Genomic DNA, 23,539 nt, shown 5'->3' with positions numbered 1-23,539 from the left:
TCTTTTTCTGGAGCCTAACTACCAGAAGATGGCAGTTTTTTCTCATTACAAAGAAAGCCGTTTTGTACAAATTAACTCCCAAACAGGTGTGGAGGGAGAGTAGCACAGGACAGGAGCGCCCAAATCGTGGTCAGAGTCAAGTTCTGCTGTGCAAATACTATTGCTCCCATTGCTCTGTTGTGATGTGAAGCTATTTCTGTGGCAATATTCCTCAGTTTAACACCTTAAAAACTTGGGTCAAATGGTAACCAGTAACATGAGTCACTGAGGGAGTCAAAATAATCAACACTTCCCCTCATTTGACACAACCAGACTTTTTCTTTCAGTTCCTGTTTTGCTACTTTAGTGCTAGCTTTTGCTTCAGACTGTTTCAGAACATTTTTCTTAAAGCAGTTGTGACAGCTGGAGGGTTTTACCAAAGTTAAAGTGAAATAATTTGTACAACTGGTGTGTAGCACGGCTCCAGCCAGATGCCCAGAGCACAGGCCATTAATTCCTGGAGTTCAAGATGATCAGCTGAGTCTGTCTTAATTTATCCTAGTTCTTTTTGGCCCCACTTTTTCAATGATTACAGAGCTTTGTCTTCTGGAACCCTCCCACACTCTAAAGGCTTCTCAGTTTCAAGATTTGAAAGCTTAACTCTGTCCCTCTTCTTTAGTTTCAAAGTTGTTACAGTGTTATCTTAGTTATGTGAAGCATGTGAAAAGTTGGGAGTTGGGAATCTGCCTGCAGGCGGATGTAACAGACCTCAGGGAATTCTGTGTTCTTTACTAATGATTCTTGTGAGGTTAAAAAAAAAAAAAAAAAATAGGGCAGGCTTTTGTTCCCACGCTATACCTGGTCTTTCTTTTGCAGTTCCTTTCTTTACCTGCATAGAATAATAGTTCTTGACTGTTGGGAAATGTGTTTGGGCCAAGAATACTACTCTGGATTTTACCCCTTCCAAGTATCCATTTCCATGGCTTGTCTCTGCCATTGGGTTTCTGTATTCTTACCCACTTTGCCTTCTCTCCTCTTCCCCTGCTCAGGGGTTACTTTAGTTTATTAAGAGTGTTTCAATACTTCAATGAACTGGGACATTTAATGAGCTCAAGGCAGCCAAATGTTTGTTGAGTTTCTTCATTTGTCCATTACCTGGCAGGGGACTGCTTACTATGCACCATGCACTTCTGGATGCTGGAGTTATGAAAAGACTAATTCTTACCCTCAACGCAATCAAAAAAGACTAGGGTGGAGTGGGAGGTTGGGGTTAGCAGAGGTAAGCTTTTATGTATAGAATGGAAAAAAACAACAACCAGGGAACGCTCAAAGAAACATGACAACTAAATGCAGGGTGATCTTTGATTGGATCCTGGATGAAAAAAGCTATAAAGGACTTGGGAACAATTGGGAAAATTTTAATATGGGCAATATGTTAGTACTGTATCAATGTTAAATTTCTTGAGTGTGTTAATTATATTGTGGTTATATAAGAAAATGTCCTCGTTTTTAGGAAATACATCTGAAGAATTTATGCATAACAAATCCATGGAAAGAAAGCAATTGTAGCACAAAGTTAAAGCTCACAGTCTAATAGGAGTGATAACAGACAAAAATAATTAGGATATAGTACACAAAATACTATAATAAAGATATTATAGGACAAGGGGTGGGACAACTTCTGGAAGTAGAAGGTGGTCAAGAAGGCTTCAAAATAAACATTTGAGGTTGGACCTTAACATGAGTAGGAAACATGCACAAAAGCATGGAGCTGAGAAGGAACCTCTGGTGGGGGGTAGGAGAAGGGGGAGATGTGTAGATAATCTTTTTTCTTCTCATTTCATCTTCCCTCCCTGCCTTCCTTCCCCTTCACCATACATGGCCAGTGAAGGTAGTATCTCTTCAGTTTCTTCCATTTAGGGCCTTATATAAAAGTATTGGAAAACACTGGTAGGAAAAAAAAGATGTCTCTTTGGTCGTAGAAGTCTGAATTTGGTATAAATACAGCTGGGTGGACTGTTTATTTGGGAAGTAAAGAAGATAGACTGTATTGGCCGTTTCCTCTGTCTTGTTAAAGTGGTAGCCCTGAACACACACAACTTAAGGATCATAGCCATCACTGGATCCTGGTGTAGGAGCTGGCATTGGCAGACCTGCTTTGAATAAAGATGTCTTAAGAGCATCACCTAAGTTCGCTCACACATCTCACCAACCATCTTCACCCACCCAAGTTCACATAGTCAGGGAAAGGAACCAGGTTTTTGAACATGGACCCGAGACTGCTATGCTCTCTGCAGAACAGAATTTAATAAAGAACAGCCCCCAAAAGTTATTTAACTGGACCCTAAGATACTGAATGATGGCTCCACTCTCCCTAATCCTGTTCCCGTGGGAGACTCAATTACAGCTATTCGCATCCTGGTTCAAAAAACTAGTTTGCTCTGACTGCCCAGACTTCCCCACAGGCTGCATTCTTGCCCATGAGCTCATTGTTTTGGCTTCTCTGCCTGTATAAGTCCACAGACAGTGCCCGAAGTCTCAGTCCCAGCCCCCTAGCAAGCTGGGGCTGCATTCCATTCAGAATTTCACCACCCCCACTTGGTCTCCCCTCCCCCCACCCTCTGTGGTCACATGTGTATGTTTATTGACGTTATTCTGGAACAAGGTGTGCGGGGGAAAGAGCCAAGGAAGCAGACAAGGAAAAGAGTATTTAACTGTTGGGTTTCTACCTGAATTAGATGAGTTTTCTACTTTATTTTGATTAAGAAACGCCTTCAATTCCGTGCCCCTAACAACAGTTCGTTTTCTAGTCTAATAGGAGGAGCTGGTTGCAGAAATTTTCCTACACATTTCGTGGACACCCCTACAGGGCTGGTATGACTCAGGTGTTCAGATTTGGGGTCGGGGGGGAGGTAGGGGTTTTCCCTAAGAAACATTGGTTTCATAAACATTTTATTCCTGAATCTCTATGCCCAGATCTTTCATGCATTCCATCCTCAGTTCACACCTCTATTCCTGAGGTTGCCTGGAGTGGTTCCCACCCATCTCTAGACCCTGAACGCCCAGATCTAAGGTAAGGTGGGGCCCACTTTGGCCGAAGCGCTATGGGAAGGGCATTTTGCTTACTTTGTAAAGCTTTGGGTTAATACTGTATGCCCAGTGTACGCCTTTCCTGTCTCTCCTCTTCATCATACCAAAAAAAAAAAAACCCAAAAACAAAACTGCAGACTGTGACTGTGGGAGGTGATTTTTTCATTTCTCAGAAATCCTCCGTGAGGCAAAGTAGAGAAACAGAAAGAGGGAAACAACTTCGTGTCGAAATGAAATGAGGTTGTCTGTGTGTGTTTTGAAATGAGGTGGCTTGTTTTCAGCTTTAAGGAACAACAGCTGTACAGAGGAGCTTGGTAATGGTGGGGGAGTGGTAGGTTACCTGCTTCTTTGCCTCTTTCTCTCACTTCAAAGTTTGATAGTTGGGGTCAGGTCTGAAACAGGATAGAGGTTCTGTATCTTCCTTTCCCCCCTCATGAAGCATGATGGATAGATATGTCAATCCATCATGGTACTATTGAGTGAAAGAAAACCTCTAATACAAAAGAAGGACTTGGTAAGCAATCCCAGAAATAGGTTATTTTAAAAAGAAATGCAGCTGCATTGCTTTTAAGTCCAGAACATATTAATACACAACTTTGATAAAGTTTGTTCTAGGGAAAAAAACTGTGACTCAATTAGTAATATATAAGCTTATGTTTGTATGACAGTGTGTGTACCTTACACAAAGACCATGTATATTTATTTTAATTATTTCCTGGGGCCTAAACACTGAATATGTTTGAAAGGATTTTTAATTCCTTGAAACTGTGAGTTGAAAAATGAAATTTAGACAGGATTTTCCTAAAATGCAGAGAAGTCACGAAAGACGTTTGAAAACAACAAAAACACTTGATCCCATCCAACTTCCAGATCACTGTGGCCCAAAGAACTCAGTATTTTGATAAAGGGTGCTCTGTGGGAATGAAATTGAATAGCAGATCAAAGGAATTAGAATTTAAAAAGTTAAAAGACTAGACTTAATTTTCTCCCCTGTAAACTGGATTTAATTGTCTTCCCCCATCTTATTATTGAGAAGATTCAAAGAGAGAATATATACAAATGCTTTACCTTAAAGCACTAAACAAAGTGCTTTAAGGAATTTCGGGAAACGTCCCTTAAGGATTTACTCTATCAGCCATGTCCAAGTCATTGAATCCCCAGGGAGAAACCACTAAGAAGCCGATGTCAATAGATAGGATGTTAAATTAAAAGGGTCTACAGCTGTATTTTGAAGCAGAGGGGACACAAACAGGACTTTCCACAGCTGGGCATTGTGGGAGTTCAACCAGATGGAAGAAATCCCAGGGGTAAGTAAACTCCCTGCCAGCCAAATCTGCCCTATTGCCTGTTTCTGTATGGCTCAAAAGCTAAGAATGGTTTTTGCATTTTTAAATGGTTGAAAAAAGATATTTGGTGACACCTTAAAGTTATGTGAAATTAAGATTTCAGTGTCATAAATAAAGTTTGGTTGGAACACAGCCATGCCCATTTGTTTACAAATTGTGTAGGACTGCTTCTGTGCTACAGCAGTAGTCAAGTAGCTGCAACAGAGATTCTATGCCCTGCAAAGCCGAAAATATTTACGGCTGGTCCTTAAGAGAAAAAGGTTGCGCACTCCTCTGCTAGAGCTAAAAAGGCGTCTTATGATGTCATGAAAGAGGCAGGCAACCAAGAATCAGTAGTAGGTGAGGGGAGGGAGGAAGAGATGAAAGAGGGGGTCTGGTTCCAGAGCAGATTAACTCTGCCCCTCCCATCAAGGGCAGGGCCTCTTGCCTTTTAGCCTAGGGATCCCAGGGACACACACAGTCTTCTTTTTATGAGCAACCCCACCCTCTCACCCCTAGTTTCTTTTCCTCCTCACTCAAAGTTCTGTAGAGCTGTCTCTTAAAAAGATTCAGGCAAGGCTCAGAGGGGTACAAACACATACACATACATCCTAACCCCAAGCTGGGACATTGCTGAAATTGAACCCATCTCTCCTCTAATACTGAAGTTCTTTCCCAGGACATTCAAAGACAGCTGTCTGGTGCTCGCTGAGAAAGTGCTCTGATCTGGTTCCTAGCCATCCCTGCGCCTCCCCTTCAGCTGGTGTGGCTGATTGGTTTCCTAGCATCTGACTGCTATGGCTCATGCATACCTTGTTTTGGACTAATTTTGCACATTCCTCCCTCCAATCCTTTCTACCTTCTGACCTCAGCCATGAAACACCCCCCTCTAGAGCTTCCCCCAATCTCCAGGGTCAAGGAGCCCAAAGTCAGATTGAAGATTTGCACTGTCTAGTTTGGTTAACCCAAATTGTTTCTCTCTCTTGTTGACTGACTTAGTCTTAGGTACTTTCCAGAGGCTTTCTACTTCCTGTAGAAGGTGCCTCTCACCCTTTAAAGCAGACATCTCTTCATCATCTGCCTGTGACAGATAAGCCCCCTCCGCTCTAACTTCCCCACCCACCTGACTCCCAGAACCAGAGATGATGGATTTGAGGGATGCTGGTCGGAGAGAGGGTGGGAATGCAGGAACCCACGCCCCCACTCCACCTCCAAACTATTGAGGTACTCTTTAGCATGATTCCCCATGCTTCAAGGAGAGGAGAGGTCTCTGATTCAGTTTACTCTGGTGGGGGAAGGGTGTTAAGTTCAAATGAAGTCTCTGTAAAACTGGGGAGAAGGGGAAACAGGAAATGAAAGAGGATCTGGTTGGAGAGAATCTGGAAGGGACCTCCTTGCATTTTGTTCTCTCATCCCTCTGCCCTCCTGCCGCCCTCCAGGTCTATCTAGATCCTCCCCTAAAGGGCTCCTGAGGGAGGGTATCTTCAGGTTGAGACACTCATGCTGTAGGTCAGCACCTGGGGCCCTGTGCTCTGCTTCACTCCTAGTTAAGTTAACCACAGAGGTTGAATCTGGATGAGTGAAGAGTGTGGGTCTGGTCTCCTCAGACTCACCCCTGCAGCTGTGAGCACCTGCTTGCAGGGAGGCCCCTGGTTGGGGAAGTATAGAAGCTAAATTTAGTCTGAAGGCTGAAGCTTAATTGGGTGGTGATCACCCTGGGGAAACTGGGAGGGGGGAGGGGAGAGGAATTCTGACCCAGCTGAACTGAGACCTCACAAGTTCACCCCTAAGTCCACTGACACAGAACCACAATCGCCTTCCCCCAACAAACACCGAGAAACGAGAAGCCCTAGCAATTTGCTGGCCTTCTGCACGCTTGATCTCTCTTGTGCACATCAAGATTGTTCCTATCACCACCCCACCCCCACCTCAATTCTCAGGGGTCCAGTTCCTCTGAGTTCTTCCCTAAATTCCACCCAGGGCGCCAAACCTAAGGGCCCCTCCAGCACATCTCCCTGACCTTGGGTTGCAGCTTCCTCTCTCCCAGCCCTCCAGAGGGTTTCGGAGGTCATCAAAGAGGCATCTGGCCACACTACTCCCCTCTAAGGGGCCAGGAAAAGGGGTGCTTGGGGTCAGGTTTCCCTTCCTGAAGACTTTCACATTGACACCCCCCTCCCCAATACTGACTTCAGTGACCAGAGAAAAGAATCCTTAGGGGCTGCACTGAATCCTCGCTTTAAAATGAGGTGAAAGGGGGCAACCCCCCAGATGAAAGCCCACATCCTGAGCAGTCAGAGGCTGGAGGCTATGAGGGAGCTGGGGGCTATCAGAAAGGGAAGGGTTTGTTGTGAAGCAGAAACTAACACACCATTGTAAAGCAATTATACTCCAATAAAGATGTTAAAAAAATAAAAAATAAAATGTTAAAATGTATCCTAAAAAAAAAAAAGAAAGAGAAGGGAGTTACTGAAGCTGGGGGAGCCCTTAGAGGGGCTGTGGCTGCATTCCCCACCTGTGATTGGTTCTCAGGCTCAGGCCAAACTCCAAACCTGCCCGGCAACAGCCCAGAGGCCCAAAGAGGGAGGAGGAACTTCGGGGAAGTCAGCTGAGCTGGGGCCACCGCCCAGCCTTCAGCTTCCAGGAATCACTGGGAGGGCCCCAGCTATTCACCACACCCCTCCCTCGGCCTCAGGGCTCCGCCTTCAGCCCTCAGTATCTACAGGGCGGGGTCAGGTCCCACTTCCCTGATCCCCCCGCGTCTTTGATCCCCTTAGGGGTTCACCAAAGAGAGGAACACATCTGACGCCTTCTCTTTACACTGAGCAGAGACACTAAGACTGGGCTTTCCTTGTACCCCCTTCCTCACTCCTCGCCCTGGACTAAAGTCAGTTTCTTTCCTTTACCCCCATTTTCTTTTGCCTCCTTCCTCATGCACTGTCCTCCCAAGATGTTGTCCGGAGTCTTCCTTCTCAGCCACTTCCAACCCAGGGAAAGCCTGCTTCCCAAGGCAACAGTATGATGTGAGGGAGCTGCCAGAGCAGAGACGGCCTGTCTCCTCAGGCAACTCTGGGGTCCTCCCCAGTGTCTGGGTGTCTGGGTGTGCATGCTCAGGAAACAGTAGTCACTGAGTTCAGCTGTTTCTGCAGGCCTTTATTTATGGTCTTACCCGGCCAGACTTGTAGAGGTGCAGGGATGGGAGAGGGATGCTTCTAATAGGGAGAGAAGCTCAATTCTATTGCACTTCCCCTCTTCCTAGGCATGGGGACCCCTGGGAAGTCTGGCTTCCACAAGTGGAGATCTGGACTCAGACCTCAGAATTGTAGGGGTCAGGGAGAGGATCTGTGTTATGGAAAAGGCTGCCCACTCTCACACCACCTCTAGCAAGCTATTTACCTTGAGAGTGGACATGGGTGGGGGAGGGAGGAGGGAGGAGACTAGGGTGAGACATCTCTGAAGAATGTGTCTTTGGCAGGACATCCAGTACTTCCTTGACTCCACCCTCGACTCCACCCCCAAGTCCCCTAGAGCCGGGCCAGGCTCCTCCTCCGGCCGTTTCTGCTGAGGGAGAGGGGTGTGGGGTGTGGGGTGTGAATCATTTCCTTTCCTCCCACCCTATAAAAAGCAATAAACCAAGAGCTTAATAGGGAAATGGGTAATAGCAGAAAGGATGAGAGGGGCAGGAAGGCGGGGCCAAAGAAAGGGAACAGGAAAAAAGACCCCTGAAAAGGCAGCCGCCATTCAGCTCAGCCCCAGATGGGAAAAAAGTGCTACTAGATTACAAGAGACTTTACAGAAAGACTCAGCCTACCAAGAAACCCACCACAGGCCAAGCAGTTTCTTCTTCAGCTCTGGACCCAAGTGCCCAACTCCATACCTAAACTGGGAGAAGTGGTGACCTCTAGTGGTCAATGACCAACCTGCAGGGCCTGAGGTCGGCCAGGATCCTCTCCCTCTCTGACCAAGGCTCCTGGTCTCAGGTGACTGGGGCTCATTCATTAGCCTTTCTGGGCCCAAACTCTCTCCACCTGGGCTCCAAGTACTAGTCCCCTTCCCACCCTTCATTCTGATCTCACACTGCTTGCTTAGGTGGCCTGTATGGCTGGGTTCCCACGAGGACAATGAAGAGCCTGTTTCTCATTTGTCATAATCATCTTTAATAAAAAATAAATTAGTTCTGGGGTGGGAACTGTTTTAGGAGGTGGGGAGCGGGAGCAGGGGCTCGGTTGTCTTATTCTAACCTTTCTCTTTGCCATCTTCTGCCCAGCTGGTCCCTGCTCTGGGGAGATAGTCTCTCTTCCTGGGGAAAAGCAGGATTGGCAATGGCTCACCCCATCCCTAGCTAACTATGAGAGGGAGGGATAGAGAGACTAAGTAAGGGGAGAAAGGGTCAGAGGACAAAAGGATGGTTTAGATGATGTGTGGCCTGAACAGAAGAAATGAGGTTGAGGACACAAAGTTGGGATTAATGGGAAGGCCAGACTCTAAGTAGCTAGGATTCCCAAAGAGTTGCAAACTTGCTTTCCTTTCAGCCTAGAAAACTCTGACAGAAACAGGCATCGTCCCCTCTCCCGGTTCCTTCTCAGTCTGTGTAACTTCTTTTTGAGAAGTGATACAGGTTTATGGGCGCACACACATCCACACAGGCCCATATACACATCTGGGGGCATATGTGCACACACACCATCACACCACCGCACAGACCCAACCACACGTCTTGACAGTTACTGTCCGTCATCTTGCCACCTTCGACCACCCTGGGGGACGTCCCTAGTGAGACCAGGACAGGCTAGAGAGCCAGAGGGTACAGAGTGGGCTGATTGACAGGTGACTGATGGTGGCATGAAAAAACCACGAGGAGAGGGTCTCCTGGACCCATTTCAGGCGGGCTCCGGGGGAGACCGCTCCAAGACATGGGCGCAAGAGCGGCAACAGGTAGCTGTGTAGTAGGGATAGACGCAGAGCCGGGCCTGTACCACCAGGGGGCAATGTGGAGAGCTGTCCTTGCATTGATCATCTGGAGACAGAGGAGGCCATTGGGCACAAGAAGTCACCAAGATCCATCCCGCTGGAGGTGTGTTGCCCACTCCCACTCGTCCTTCCTAATCTCCACCCACACTTCAGCTGACCCCGCTCTGCTGGGGACTGGGGAGAGGGAGCTCTTTACCGGGGCGTTGGCTGCAGGGTTGGCTGTTACAGGATCGTTTCCTGGAGGGCCGCAGGTGAGGAGGACATCGGATGCTGAGGGTCTGGTTGGCAGTCAGGCACTGGACCTCCCTTGTCTGCATGCCCCCCTGGCAGGAGCGAGAACACTGGGGAGACCCCAGCTATCAAATCAGACCTTTGCTGTGCCCCAGGCTCCTCCTGAACCCCAGGCCTCCTCCTCCTCTGAAAAGAATTGGGGGGCTATCCTGGAGCATTATGAAACCCCACGTGGAGGGGGCTCACCTGTCCTCCTGGTCTAGGAAATGAGACAAGTTAAACTGCCGCTGGCTTTAGCCTGGGGCACAGAGGGAGGTACAAGGAGGGACGCCTCCCCTCCCCTGGAAGTCCATGCTGAGCGGGCAAGGGTGCCAGGCACTCACCGGACTCCAGGGTGTAGAAAACCATCGGTCTTGGCAGTCCTGCCCCTGACAGGGCTGCAGGGCAGGGGGCCTGGGCAGGTGGGAACAGTTGCTAGGAGAAGTCACATTGAACTCAGTCCCCAGTTTGGACACACAGATGATGTCTCTACGCTGCGTGCCAGAGCCACATTCTGAGGAGCACTGATGGAGAAGATGGGAAGGGAGAGCAGGATTACTCTGACCTCCCCCCAGGGAATCCCACCGACGGGCCCCCTCCCAGGCTCTCAGCTCACCTCTGCCCAGGGCCCCGTGTACCAGCACCACGTCACCTCACAGGGCCCCAAGCTGCAGGCACGCATGTCAGGGGGACGGCTTCCTGGAGCACAGGTCTGCTCAGTGGCTCCTGCCCCTGCTTCCTCCTGGCCCTCCCCATGGGTCTCCCCACTCCCGAGGCAGATGACAGAACGTCGCTGGATTCCCGTCCCACACTCAGCTGAGCACTGTTGGGAAGCAGAGTGTGAAGGGAGGCTGGAGTGACAAGTAGAGGAAGGGGAGGGGGCTGAGGACAGACACATCCCGGATCCGGGAGTTAGGGAATGCCCCAGGGGAACCAGCCAGATATGGGGAAACTTTGCCAGGCAGGGGTCAGGATGTCAGCGTAAGCTTTTCTCTGAGTCCCCAGCATCAGCAGTGTCTAGCAGACGGCAGGTGCTTGCTCAATCAACGTTATGCAACTGTGCTGGAAAGGCCCCGGGAGGGTGTCCTGGGTGGGGGGTACCAGGGGCGTGGGGCTCGGCTGAGGGGGTGTGGGGCCCACCTTGGAGCTCCAGTCGCTGTGGAACCAGGCTGTGGTGCAGGGCCCCATGTCACAGGCCTCTCTGCTGGGGGGCCGTGGGGGGCCTGAGACGCACTCCTGCTCGCTCACTTCATCACCGTTGCTGCCGACGCAGCGGACCTGTCGGCTCCTCTGGCCGCGCCCGCACCGCACAGAGCACTGAGGGGACAAGGGGCATTCAGGCCTGGGCTTCCCCCGCTGCCTCACCAGCCTCCAGCTCTGGGGCCTCTGAACCAGGATGTGCCTTTGATGCCTGGCTCAGCGGTTACAGGGCTTCGTGGGCTGAGGAGCAGGCTGAGTATGGGGCTCTGGGCCCCCAAGCCCCGGTTCCGTCTCTTCGCAGACTTACAGATGGAGGTTCTACATGAGATCTCATTTGTAAAAGTTTCTGCTGATTAGAACGGAGTTGAAAAACCACTGCTCTAGCTCACTGGTGCCCACGCCTCCAGGGTCTTCCCGCTCCAAGAGCTTCCTTGCCTGGGACCACTCACCTGGCTCCAGGGGGAGCGGACCTCCCAGCGGCCGCAGAGGCGCAGCTGGCATGGCTGGGTGATGTTGGGCCGGGGCAGATGTCCGCAGCGCTCCAGGGGCACCGACGAGCCGCCGCCCCCAAACTCCTGCCGGCAGCGCAGCTGACGGTGCTGGGTGCCGGGGCCACAGGAGCGGCTGCAGGACGTCCACTCGCCGGCCTCCCAGCTATGGGCGTGGGCAGGGAGGGGAAGGGACAGAGACACAGAGGGCAAAAACAGAGATGTGTGGGACTGCCATGTTTGGGGAAGGGGACGACAGACTGGGGGTGGGGACCCCTCAGAGGAGAGTGGGCATATTTGGAGTCTGGGATCCCTTGTGGGGCTCAGGGTTTCCTTGTTGTCTATGGAATGTCAGCCTTTCTCACTGAATAACGTCTCTCTGAAGCCAGGAGATCTTGTGTTGAGTGCAGAGTCCAGGTGAGATCCTATGGGGGCGAGGATGTGTTTCCCCGGGGCAACCGTCGTGTCCCCAGGACCCTAACCCTCCCGTGGGGCGCACTCACTACGGTGGGCACGGGGGGCCGTGGCAGGGTTCCTGGGAGGCCGGGGGCCTGGTGCCCACGGCACAGCTGCGTTCATCCAGTTCCTCTCCTGACTCACGAGAAATGCAGAGGAAGACAGGGCGCCAGACACCTGAAAGGGATAAAAGGGAAGCCAGGGGAGGCAGGATAGCTCGGCATCCAGTGTCAGTGGGGTCCCAGGCACTGAAGTCCGATTCGGCACAGATTCAAGGTGTGGACCCACAATCCAGGGTATGGGGTCAGGAGTGCCAAGCTGGGCATCTGGGCTGAGGGTGCCAGGAATACAGGCTGGTGGGTGAAGTCTCACCTTTTCCACAGGATGCCGAGCACTCAGAGTGTCCCACCCGTTTCCAGTATCCGGCTGGAGACCCCAGGGGTGTCCTGGGATGGGGCGGGGCAGGCATCTGGGGGATCCGCACCTGACGCTGGAGGGTGCCTGGGGTGCGGGCAGGGCGGGGTACTGAAGCAGGTGGGGGCTCTCCCCTCAAAACCTCTGCGCAGGGAGAGTCGGGTAGACAAATTAGATGCATCCCCATTGCCTCGAGCTCCCCTCAGCCTCTCCCCACCTCCTTTTAGGTCTGGAGATCAAAGTCTTACCAGGCTGGAGTTGGGGGAGCCGGGGCTCTGGGGTGGGGTTCTCAAGGTTGGGGGGAGGTGAAGAGATGACATACTGGTAGAAAACACCTGGGTTTTCCTCCTGAAATATCATCTGGGGAGAAAAAGAGAAGGTAATGAATGTTTGGGGGTGGCCAGGGGGGGCATCCACTAGCCTTCTGCCCATCTTGAGACCCACAGCTTTCCCCTCAGAGGAGAGGCAGCGGGGCGGCCTCCACCTCCGGCCCAGGTGCAGGCCCCTCACTCACGTAGACATCCACAGGCTGGGTCGTGGGGCCTTCCGCAGACAGACTCTCCCCCACGCCCTCCTCTCGAGGAGGACGGCTGTACCGGAAGACAGTCCCGCCGGCAGCGTAGGACCCAGGGGGATCCACAGCCCAGTTTCCATTAATGATGGACCGGCCCCCAGGGCCACGAAGTGCTGGAGGTGGCAGATCAGGAGATGCGAGGTTAGTCATACTGTCCCCCTCTCCCACCACTTCCCCAACAGCACAGAACCCCACATAGCCCGTGCCCACGCGGGAGGGAGGAAGGGAGCCCTGACTTCCCGGGTGGCTCACTTGCTGTGCTGAATGGGGGCGTGAAGGGCAGAACCAATAGGCCAGGAATGGAACGGGGGACCAAGACTCGGGGAATCCAGGGACTCACCAAGGTAGTTGGAGCTGGGCCGGAGCTGGGCGATCCAGAGCCGGGAGGCTCCAGCAGGAATCAACAGGATTTTCTGATAGCCCAGAGGGCCCCCCCGGTCAGTGAGGTTCCCCGAGATGAGGCGACAGGTAGAATCATCACCCCCACAGACTCCACAGCCATCTGGACGCCTGCCCGAGCCGAGGATCCCATCACAGCCAGGGCTCTAGGGGAAAGCGGAGTGAGGCAGGGGCTGCCAGAAGCCAGACACCACCTGCAACCCTGGCCTGGTCGTCTTGGAGTCTTCGGCTCACCACGTGTCTTGACCTTTGCACTACAAGTGAGACTTGTAGTTTCTCTGTCAGCCCCACCATTCCCAGCCAGCCTCTGGGAAGCTTGGATAGGCTTAAGGAGTTCGACTCTTGACTCTGCTCAGCCCTGCTTGGCAGGTAAGAACTTTCCTCTCTGCAACCTGAGTCTGGTGTTTTGCCATTGTGATGATGAGCAAGGAGACTCTGTGTGTGTGCCTGTGGCAGTTATTAACATCGCCTCTCTCCCCATGTGCACACCCCGTCCTCCCTCACCAGACAGCGTCCGGCCACACAGATGTCTGGGGCTCCAGGCTGACACAGGGTCCCGTCCTGGACCTTTTCGGTGTGACGGACATAGAAGCGGAAGCCACGGGGACGGCAGTTCAGTTCACAGCGCTGGGAACCCTGAACTAAGAGACAGGGTAGAAGGGTGGTTAGCTGGGGTCCCGGGCAGGAGGTTAACTGAGAAAGAACCCAGGGCCCTGAGAGCGGCTTGGCTTGCCTTATATTAGCAATAGGGCATCCTGAGGTTGCCGAGGTCACTGTGGATGAAGGGAACATGACAATTCTGTACTCTGAAAGGTCAGTTTGAGGGTCACACAAAAGTTGGGTCAGATCAATTGAGGTCACTAAGACCAGAAAAGGGGTTGTGAGCTCTGAGAGAGGACAGATACTTGAAACTATGATTATGTGAGTTCAGAGCTCATGAGGGCTTGTCTTGGTATCAAGGTGACACAGGCTGAAAATCAAACGGATGGTAACTTGGGAGAAAGTGATACAACACTGTCCAGGATCCATGGGGCACCTCCACTGAGCTGTCACCACTGGGCAGGATCTCTCTGACCATGCCCTGCTCATGTCACATCCATCCCACCTCCTGGGTTGGGCTTCTTCCCAGAGAAGACCAGCCAAAGGGCACCTCTGGACACATCCCTTCTCCTAGCCTGACCCCTCTGCTGACCATACACCGCCATCTGACAGCTAGGGCTCTGTCCGAAACCCCCAGCCCTTTCTGGGCCTGTTCTGTCTCTCTCCCCAGCCCTGGGAAATAAGGAAGACAATATGACACAGAAGAAATACAAGAGCCTACAGAGAAGAAAAAGAGGGGCTGAGTGTCTCCCTCCCCATCATCCCCCAATCTCCAGCCACCCTGTCCAGGGAGTGGGCTAGAAACCTCACCTTCTGTGAAGGGCTCCCACTGGTACAGTTGACCCATGAACTCCTGGGAGTCAAAGGCTGCACACTGCAGGGCCCGGGGGTCTGGCTGCTCAGGGGGGCAGGGCTGAGGTGGGGGATACAGAGGAGTCAAAGCTGGGGAGGAAAATGGGGGTGTGGGTCAGGGCTGGATTGGGGGGATAAGGAGGCAGGTCAGGTCTATGGAAGAGCTCCAAGGTCCCTACCCTGAAGAGGTCAGATGCCAAGGCCCTTCTCCCTCAGGTCCAGATCTGACAGGCTGAGGACCCAGGCTCAGGGTCAGGGAAGCAGAATTGGAAGTCTGGGGAGGGGTCCAAGAAGGAACTCACCGCTTGGCTGCAGGCTCTCAGCTGCTCACTCTCCCCAGAACATCTTGGGACAGGGCTACTGGGAGCAAAGAGGCTCCAGAGGGGGCTGGAATGGGGGCCAGCACTCAGCAGAGGCAACCAGCCATCTGGGTAGTGAGGGGCAGACTCCGTGAGGGACCCGTGAAGATTCCCCCCAGGTCTCCAGTGCTCCTGGCTCTGCTGGCCTCGGCTCCGAGGGACAGAAAGGAAAGGATTAGGGTGTCTCTCTGCCAGCCGGGGACCGGCCCAACCCTGGGAACTTGGCCTTCTTGGCTGAGGGGACATGTGAAAGGAGCTACCTTCTCCTGGGGATGGAGGGAACAAGGAGGGCTCTGTGTCAGAGGCCTGGGCTCTGGGGTGGGGCCATGTGAGGGCAGGCCTGGTTCTAGAGGGCACCTCTGTCTGAGCAGCTTCGGGGCTTGGGGGTTCTCCTGGGGGGGACGGGGTGTGGGCAGACGGTTCAGTAGGAGGGAGTTCAGTTTGCGGGGTGTGGTTTGCAGAAGATGGCTCTGTTCTTGGAGTCAGGGATGGAAGATCTGAGGTCTGCGAGAGCTCAGAGCTGGGTGGTCTCCTGGGGTGCCTGCGGTTCCGATGGAGCGGCAAAGCAAAGGGCACTCTCCCATAACCAAACATTCCTGGCTTGATGGGGTCTCGAACCCGGGACCTGAGAAAGTGTAGCAGACGTGGGGTCACAGTGCTGGCTACCTCGGAGCCTGGCTCCCCAGGCGACTCCCTAGCACCAAAGATAAGCCTTTATAAACCCTGGATCCTTTGCTCCCCTTTCCTTCATCCCTAGCTCTGCCCCTTGCCCAAGGCCCCGCCTCTTCCCTCAAAGCCCCACCCCTCACCTCCTGGCTCCTTGAATCTCCTGGGCCTCCTCTCTCCCTAAATGAGAAGCAGGACCTCGAAGGGGGCCACCTCTTCCCCGAGGTGGTGGCCTGTACAGGGGAAGGGTTTCTCGGGAAGTATGAGGTCTGGTGCCTTGACCCCGGGGGAGCAGGGCTTCTGGATGTCTTGGGGGCCGGGGTGGGAGGGGCAGGCCCTGGTGGAGTTGAGCTGTAGGGAGCTGACACGCCCGGCTCCTGCGCTGCACCCCAACCCCGCAGGGCTGGGAGCAAGAGGCCCACTGGTCCCAAGGACCCCAGACACCCTCAGGGCCCTGGTTCTCCTCGGGAGGTGTCTGAAGAGAGTGCCCAGACAACACCTGTGTAGACAAAAAGTTCAGCCAAAATTAGAATGATTTTCGACGGAACTGTACAGAATATCTAGTCCAACGCTGGAGGCTTGGGGCAGTAGTGACTGGCCCAAGGTCCCATTCCGTAGCAGAGGTGGGACTTGAAGTGATTTGGCGAGGAGTTAGGGAGTTAGGGAGGCTGGGAGGGCCAAGTGTGAGAGAAAGGGGCTGCGGCTTATCAGAGGCTGTGGAAAATGCAGACGCGGCCTGGAGATTGCGGGAAGCCGGGAGGCAGGGAGAGGAAAGGAGCGTAGTCTCTAGTCCCTGGCTCACCTCCTGATCCAGGCAGAGCTGAGGGAGGAACAGAAGCAGCATCAGACACATCCGGGGCCTGCAAACCAAAGGCAGGAGTGAAGGTGTCAGACAGGAGCTGGAGGAGGTGTTACGACACAGCCCTCACCCCAAGGAGGCTCTGCACATCCTGATGCCAGCTGCTCAGAGATCAGAAGTAACTCATCACTTCCCCCAGCCTCCCCCAGAGCTCCTTTCTCTCCCTTCCAGAGACCGGAGACCCAGCCATCCCTCCTCCAGGGCCGCCCCACCTCTTACCTGCCCGCCCACTTCTCCATCTCTCCTCCCTTGATGGCCAGGGAGGAGGGGACCGGAAGTCAACTCTACTCCGGCATCTGGGCGTGGGGTGGGGGATGCGCTCTGCAGGGACCGAAGCCTGGTCCAGTCTCCAGAAAGCTGGGGGTTGGGAGGGATGACTCCTCAGAAGGACATCTCAGAGTGAGAATGGATGGGTGAAGACAGGCCCACCCCTTTATGATCCTGAGGGAGGGAGGGAGAAGGCACACTGCCCTTGTCCATCCGCCCAGGCTGGAGGGGTGGTGGTCTGCCTTCAGCCTCCCAACTCAGGCTCAGTCCCCCTCCTCAACTGCAGGAACTTCTCAGCTCCCTGTCCTAACTAGGAACCGTCTCTAGGCCAGCTCAGGCACACGCATTTTTCTTAAGATGGTTTTCATCTGGCTCTCCCTCCTGCCCTCCCAGAGGTCCTGGAAAGCTGAGGAGGGAGGCTCAGTGAGGACTTACCAGACACCCCCTCTGAGCTGCTGACTGGAAGCCCCTTGGGCTTTCCGTTTCCTACCTGACTCCCAGCTTTTTCTTCCCCTCTTAGCTAATAAAGCTCCTTCTGGAACACTCAGGCACATCTCTGCCTGCCTCAAACACTTCCCAGTCAAGGGATAAACTAAATGGGCTGATGGTTTAATCTCTAGAGAAGCAGGTGATTTTTCCCACTGAGATTTAACCTCTCTCTAGGGGCCAGCGTCCAGCATTAGATCAATGAGGCCTTACTTCAGGCAAGACTCTGATGGGCTAGGGAAACCTGGGAAGGGGATATGCAGCTAGAGATGCCGTTGCTCCCCAATCATGCACGGTCTATCTTCTGAAGAGCCAGTAAGTCCTCCTGAAGGCTAAACTTGATCCTTGGGGAAGTGGAGCTTGGAACCCTCCCTTGGTCTAAGCCTGACTCTCCCATCGCTCCCCTTGCCCTCCAGCCCCTTCCTGCTCACAATGAGCCCTTCCCACCCCCACTCCTCATGCTGCTCGGAGTTCTGCTTTCCAGGAAAAAAAAAAAAATGTTTCTGTTGGATCTGAAAGGCACCCGGGAGAGGAATCCAAGGAGCTAATGCCGAGGTGGGCCAGCTCAGGGGCAGGAAAATGACAGAGAGAAGGGCAGGAATGTGCTTGGGGGTAGCAACTCTCAGCCCCACTTCCCTCCCTGAAACCCCAGGACTTGCGAAGTTAAGGGAGGGATCACAGTGGTTGAGCCTGAGCTGCAGGGTCTCCTCAGCTGCTTGGGGTTGGGAAGGGGGTTGCTGATGGCAGCTCCTTCCCTTGGCTGGGCTGACCACTGAGGTCAGCAACTCCACCCTGATGGGGGGGGCGGGTAGGGGCTCCAGAGAAGGGCCAACGTTCCACCCAAAACTTCAGCTCTCTGCCTGACTCTGTTACTGGAGGTTGAAGGAAAGGAGAGATGGGGTGATGATCACTGCCACTTCTTGCTGCCGGGTCCGGGTCCCCTCTCTACTCCCTCTCTGCCTCTGCTTCTCTCTGCTACCTCTTTCTCCATGGGTCTACCCAGTACACATAATCCTGTCCTGAGCTGGGTTTGGCTTTGGCAGTTCCCTGGAGAAGTAAGGGGTGGGGTGGCGTGAGCTCTTGGGGCCAGGGCCAGGCCTGGCTCCCTCTCTGGAAAAGTCCTACCCCACCCCCTGCATAGCTGGGCAGGGGGCCGACACTCCCCCTCCACCCCTACAGAAACAGATACACATTTGTGATTTTCACCCCTTCTCATGTTCCTCATCTGGTGTGTCTCACTGCCCAGGATGAAGAAAGGAGAGGTCAGAAGTGGTCACTCTTGGGCCAGGCTGACTCTGGTCTAGACAAACCTGGGCTCCTCCCGGCCACACCTCCACACTGGCCAGTGAAGATCAAGGAAGAGAGACCTGGGCAGAACTAACCCCTTCACCCCCAGGGGACCCACCTCTGGGAAATGGGTGGTGCTGCGGGGCAGGGAGCCCCACAGCAGGCTCCAGGGCTGGCTGGAGAGTCCCTATCTTGGATGAGAACTCCTTGGTCCTCCTTGTGCCCTCCACTCCTGGATCCTGGAGGCCCATCCCAACAGGCATCTTTCCTTTCTAGTCGTCAGGCTGAGCTGGATCAAGGGCACCCACATGCGTCCCTCATAGTGTCCCTGTCCCCCAACTCCAGGACAGAAGAGAGTGGCGGGGTTGGGGGATGGGGGAAACACATCCTCCAGGAGCACCCATCTAGAGGAGGGCAGGAGGCGCCGGGCGTGTGCCGGGAGGTCCTGGCTACGTTTTCCAATTTTACTCTGTGACTTCGTAGGAATTTTGGCTGATTCTCCGCCCGAGTGATGGGGGCCAGAGTTCCAAGGAATCAGAACCCCCTCCCCAGGAATTCGACCCCAGGGACTTTCGAGGCTATAAGAGCTGGGGCTGGGGTCGTGGCTGGGGCGCGACCGCGGGGCGCAGGGAACTGGGACGGCGCGTGCGCGCAGGGCGGGGGGTCTAACGGGACCGGGGAGAGAGGGCGGCCGGGGCCGGGGGTCCCAGGGAAGATCTGTACCTGCTCTGCTCGGCCCCGGCGGCCCGTTAACCCCTCTGCGCCCGGGCGCTCTCTCCAGGCAGCCTTGCTCCGCGGCGGCCACGGCTGCCCCTGAGCCCGGCTCCGGACACTGCCGCCTCCGGCCGCGGCTCCGCCCTCGCCCCGCCTCCCGCTCCGCCCGCCCGCCCGCCACGCGCCCAGCCCGCGTCCCGAGCCGGCCCCCGGGTCCCGGCGGCCCACCCCGAACCCCTTGCCCGCCAGGGCCACCCACCCCGGGCTTTGGGCCTTGGCCACCCCAGCCCGGCACCCGCCAACGGCTCGAGGGGGCGAAGCCGAGGGGGTCCCAGCCCGGTTCGGAGGGAGCCATCGCTCCCGGGCTGTCCCAAGGCCCGGCTGGGGCTCGGGACTCCCGGACCCCGGCCTCCAGACCGGCTCCGAGTGGGCGGTGCGAGCGCTGCGCCTGCCCAGGCCAGGCGGCCGCGAGTGGCGCCAAGGGGCTGGGTGGTGCCTGTACCCGAGTGGCGTGGACAAGCCCCGGGCCCCAGATCTGGGCGTTGCTGGGCCGAGATGGTCCCACCCGACCCCAGATCCGCGTTGGTCAAGGCCCTCTCCTCCACGCAGCCTCCCGTGCAAGCCCAGTCACCCCTGCCTCTCCCGAGGTGGGCTGTGAACCACGTGGTTCTGACTGCACAGGGACCTCTGTGAGCCTCGGTTTCTTCATCCATAAAATTTTACACACGGGGCATAGCGGAAGGAATGCGCTGATTTAGGAATCAGACGAGCTGGGTTTGAATCTCAGCTCGAGTACTTATCAGCTCTGTGGTCTTGGATGAATACTACAACTTTTCTGTGCTGCACTTTCCTCATCTGTAAAATGGAGCTAATCTGATATATACGAATAAGCTTGGGGATATGTCTGTCTATTCATTTATATCTGGAAGAATATACCCCAAACTCGGAATTGGGGGCAACACCTGGGCAGGGGCTGTGGGGTTGGGAGAGGAAAAAAAATACAGCTTTCACTTTTTGCTCTACATGCTTATATGTTGTTGAATTTTTAACCACAAGCGTTATCTATGTTTTTAGTTATGTTAAAGAAATAAATAATATACATGAAAGTGTATGACAAAGTAGATAATAAATGGTCACTACTATTTTTAAAGTTTTATTTGCCATTTATTCATGAACCACGGTCCTGTATTGCTGGGTCTACTCAGTATTTGAAAGGTTTTGGCTTTTTTTCAGTAACTTGTCAATATTTTATTTTATTTTTTTTATTTTAACTTTTTGGCGGCACCGCCCGGCATGCAGGATCTTAGTTCCCCAACCAGGGATCCAAGCCACGCTCCGTGCCGTGGAAGTGCAGAGTCTTAACCACTGGACCACCAGGGAAGTCCCTTGTCAATATATTTTTTTAATATAAATTTATTTAATATTTGGCTGTGTTGTGTCTTCGTTGCTGCGCGCAGGCTTTCTCTAGTTGCTGCAGGCGGGGGCTGCCCTTCGTTGTGGTGCACGGGCTTCTCATCGCGGTGGCTTCTCTTGCTGCGGAGCACGGGCTCGAGGCTCCCGGGCTTAGTTGCTCCGCGGTATATGGGATCTTCCCGGACCAGGGCTTGAACCCGTGTCCCCTGCGTTAGCAGGCGGATTCTTAACCACTGCGCCACCAGGGAAGCCCTAAAATGCTTTGACGTGTAACAGGTATACCCTTATTTGAAGTTTAACATCCATATTTTGTTTTCTCAGTAAATCCCTAAGTTTTTTCAACACAAGGAAAGAACTTTAGGCTACTTTGTGTCATCTGTATTTTTTCATTTTTTTTTTTTTTTTTAGAGTTAAAAGATATATTTTAATTGGAATGATATACAACAGACAAATGAGTCCCAGGTGCCCAGGCCTGCTTTCCAACTTTTTTACCCAAGCTCAGGCCCACAGGATGGGGGGTAAGCTGGCTGGGAACCCCAAAGACCCCTGTTACTTTGTGCGGGTGCAGGACAATGTTGCTAGAGCTTTGTTATTAAGTTTTTATTTTTTAAGAGACATTATAAAGCATCCTAGTTTTAAAATATTGACAAGTCACTAAAAAAACAACTTTAAGACATCAAGTACAACCTCCAAAACATGACTGTTGCTCAGACTTGTCTGCAGGCCTTAAGTCTGTGCCTCTTCTGAAAACGTCCTCAGTCTTGGTCTCATACTCCTAAAGAGCTTGGGAAGATAATGGGTTAAGGCCCCCTCCCGGTAGGGGTGGTTTATCTTGGGACTGTTGGTGACATGCAGTCCTAACCCAGAGGCATATTTATAGTTCTGGATTTGGAGTGGGAAGCCCCTTTGCTCAGACCTCAGAGTACAATGCTGACGATGAGATGCCCAGTCCACAGGGACAGAGGAAGATATTTTAGGTCAGGGGCCTTTCAGTGCCCCCAAGTCACACCCCAGCAGCATTCACTTATCTACCAGGAGGCAAGCTGCAGGACCAGAAGGTGTGACCGAAGACAGCAGAGTGGGAAGGAAGCCTGGCCCGAGGGAAAGGTCCGCCTTTGACATTTGTCATGCTGTGAACTGAGGGTCAGATATAGTCCTTTCCATTAAGAAGTGGCTGTGAGCCAAAGAGCTCACGAGATTTATTACAGCTATCACCTCCCATGACTTGGTGGTCTGAAAAGATTGTATAAGGAAAGGAATTTCCTATGCCTCGGCAGTGTGCAAAAGGCCAGATGAAATTTGTGGACACTGTCTCAAGGATAAAAAGAAATTTCTTAAAAGATTATGCAGTAAGTAGATGTTCACCCAAAAGTACCTGTAGGGCTAGGACAAATGAAGGACAAAAAGGGAACAGGCTAAGTATTCGTCTGACTTTGAGCTTAACATAGTGATTTAATAATAATAATAATATAGCTAACATGTATATAGCACTTACTCTGTGTGCAGACCTCATTGTAACGGATTTGGAAACAGACACAGGGAATTCCAGGGGTCTGGGTTTGATCCCTGGTCAGGAAACTAAGATCCAGCAAGCCTCACGGGGTGGCCAAAAAAAAAAGAAAGACACAAAGAAAAATTCGGTAATTTGCCCCAAACCTCACAGTGAGAAGCTATTACCTGTGTATGTTGGGTGCAAATGAAATGTTTGAGAAATTTAGCTAAGTTCACTTAATAATTCTTTTTTCTGGTAGTAGAATAAGGAAGTTTTATTTGTGTTGAACCGAATAACATTTTAAACTCATGTTTCCTGTGAGACGTTGTCCCTACTCCAACATAATGCTGATGCCGATACCAGTGTGCACAGGTGGGGCCCGGAAACTAGTGTGAAACTGTGTGTCTTTTGGTTTGTGGCCATAGCACCCATTTTCAGAAAGCCCAGTGTTTGCCTTCTTGCCTATGGGAATCGTGGTTTGCTCAGCTCCTTTGTTCCAGAAGAGCCACTCTATTCCCAGTTGCTACGCACCAGCCTGGTCTCCAGCCGTTGATTCTCAGTGTCCTGTCACGTTGTTCCGCACTTTCTGTCACTGATGCCATTCTGCTGACCATTGGCCTAGTTAGCTTACTCCCCACAACAGTTATGAGAACAGCCTCTGTGACCTGTTCTCTGCAAGGAACCTGGAGGGTGGGGGCCACCCGGCCATGTTTACCTTTGTGTCCTCCACCTCGCCTGGCATTTAATAAATGCTTGTGGGATAAGCCATGAACTAGAAATGGTGATCCCTGCCTCAGCTATGGTCACATTCCAGCACTTTCTGGTTGTTGTGTCAACCCATTTTGGCTGAGCTGGTTCTAGGATGATGAAATCATGAAGAAACAGGAAGTGGCCCGTTTGGTAAGATGAGGTGCAAGATGAGGATGGGATTTTTCTGGTCTCCCAGTCACTGCTCTGGAGACATTAAATTTGGTCAGAAACTTTTTTTTTTTTGGCTGCCTTGGGTCTTCGTTGCTGCCCATAGGCTTTCTCTAGTTGCAGTGAGTGGTGCGTGGGCTTCTCATTGCAGTGGCTTCTCTTGTTGCGGAGCACAGGCTCTAGGCGCACAGGCTTCAGTAGTTGTGGCTCGCAGGCTCTAGAGCACAGACTCAGTAGTTGTGGCACAGGGGTTTAGTTGCTCTGCGGCATGTGGGATCTTCCCGGACCAGGGCTCGAACCCGTGTCCCCTGCATTGGCAGGCGGATTCTTAACCACTGCGCCACCAGGGAAGTCCCAGGATTCTTTTAAATTTGATTACCATATTTCAATCTTCCAGGTCCTTTCAGGCAGGTCCTGGGGTCCTTGGTGACAGACTTTGCCTCAGTACCGCCCTGAGCCATGT

At 52.8% G+C, this 23,539-nt stretch overlaps 2 protein-coding genes across 8 annotated transcripts; both read right to left on the bottom strand.

Moving 5' to 3' along the window:
- Window positions 1–1,795: 1,795 nt before the first annotated feature.
- On the bottom strand, window positions 1,796–19,355 carry ADAMTSL4 (ADAMTS like 4). Of its 7 annotated transcripts, none has more exons than XM_060029377.1 (19): window positions 19,263–19,340; window positions 16,719–16,940; window positions 16,443–16,500; window positions 15,784–16,139; window positions 14,918–15,599; window positions 14,574–14,676; window positions 13,668–13,804; window positions 13,105–13,309; window positions 12,705–12,877; window positions 12,439–12,550; window positions 12,149–12,334; window positions 11,824–11,953; window positions 11,282–11,486; window positions 10,773–10,949; window positions 10,249–10,455; window positions 9,977–10,156; window positions 9,559–9,718; window positions 3,410–3,461; window positions 1,796–1,926 (listed from the first exon to the last, which is right to left on the bottom strand). In XM_060029377.1, the coding sequence occupies exons 2-18, from the start codon at window positions 16,736–16,738 to the stop codon at window positions 3,436–3,438; spliced, it is 3,117 nt and encodes a 1,038-aa protein (XP_059885360.1). In that variant the 5' UTR covers window positions 16,739–16,940; window positions 19,263–19,340; the 3' UTR covers window positions 1,796–1,926; window positions 3,410–3,435. The 7 variants fall into 7 exon arrangements, with proteins under 7 accessions (XP_059885360.1, XP_059885355.1, XP_059885367.1 ...); XM_060029372.1 differs by having other exon boundaries at window positions 1,852–2,132; XM_060029384.1 differs by lacking the exon at window positions 9,559–9,718 and having other exon boundaries at window positions 1,894–1,926.
- On the bottom strand, window positions 17,680–18,445 carry LOC132424665 (uncharacterized). Its single transcript, XM_060010631.1, is given in 6 exon segments — window positions 17,680–17,748; window positions 17,750–17,804; window positions 17,806–17,909; window positions 17,912–18,053; window positions 18,055–18,319; window positions 18,322–18,445. Coding segments are annotated over 6 exon segments (759 nt in total).
- Window positions 19,356–23,539: the final 4,184 nt, after the last annotated feature.

Source organism: Delphinus delphis, chromosome 1 (genome assembly GCF_949987515.2).
Source record: "Delphinus delphis chromosome 1, mDelDel1.2, whole genome shotgun sequence".
Taxonomy (NCBI): domain Eukaryota; kingdom Metazoa; phylum Chordata; class Mammalia; order Artiodactyla; family Delphinidae; genus Delphinus; species Delphinus delphis.
This window is presented reverse-complemented; position numbering and strand designations above follow the sequence as displayed.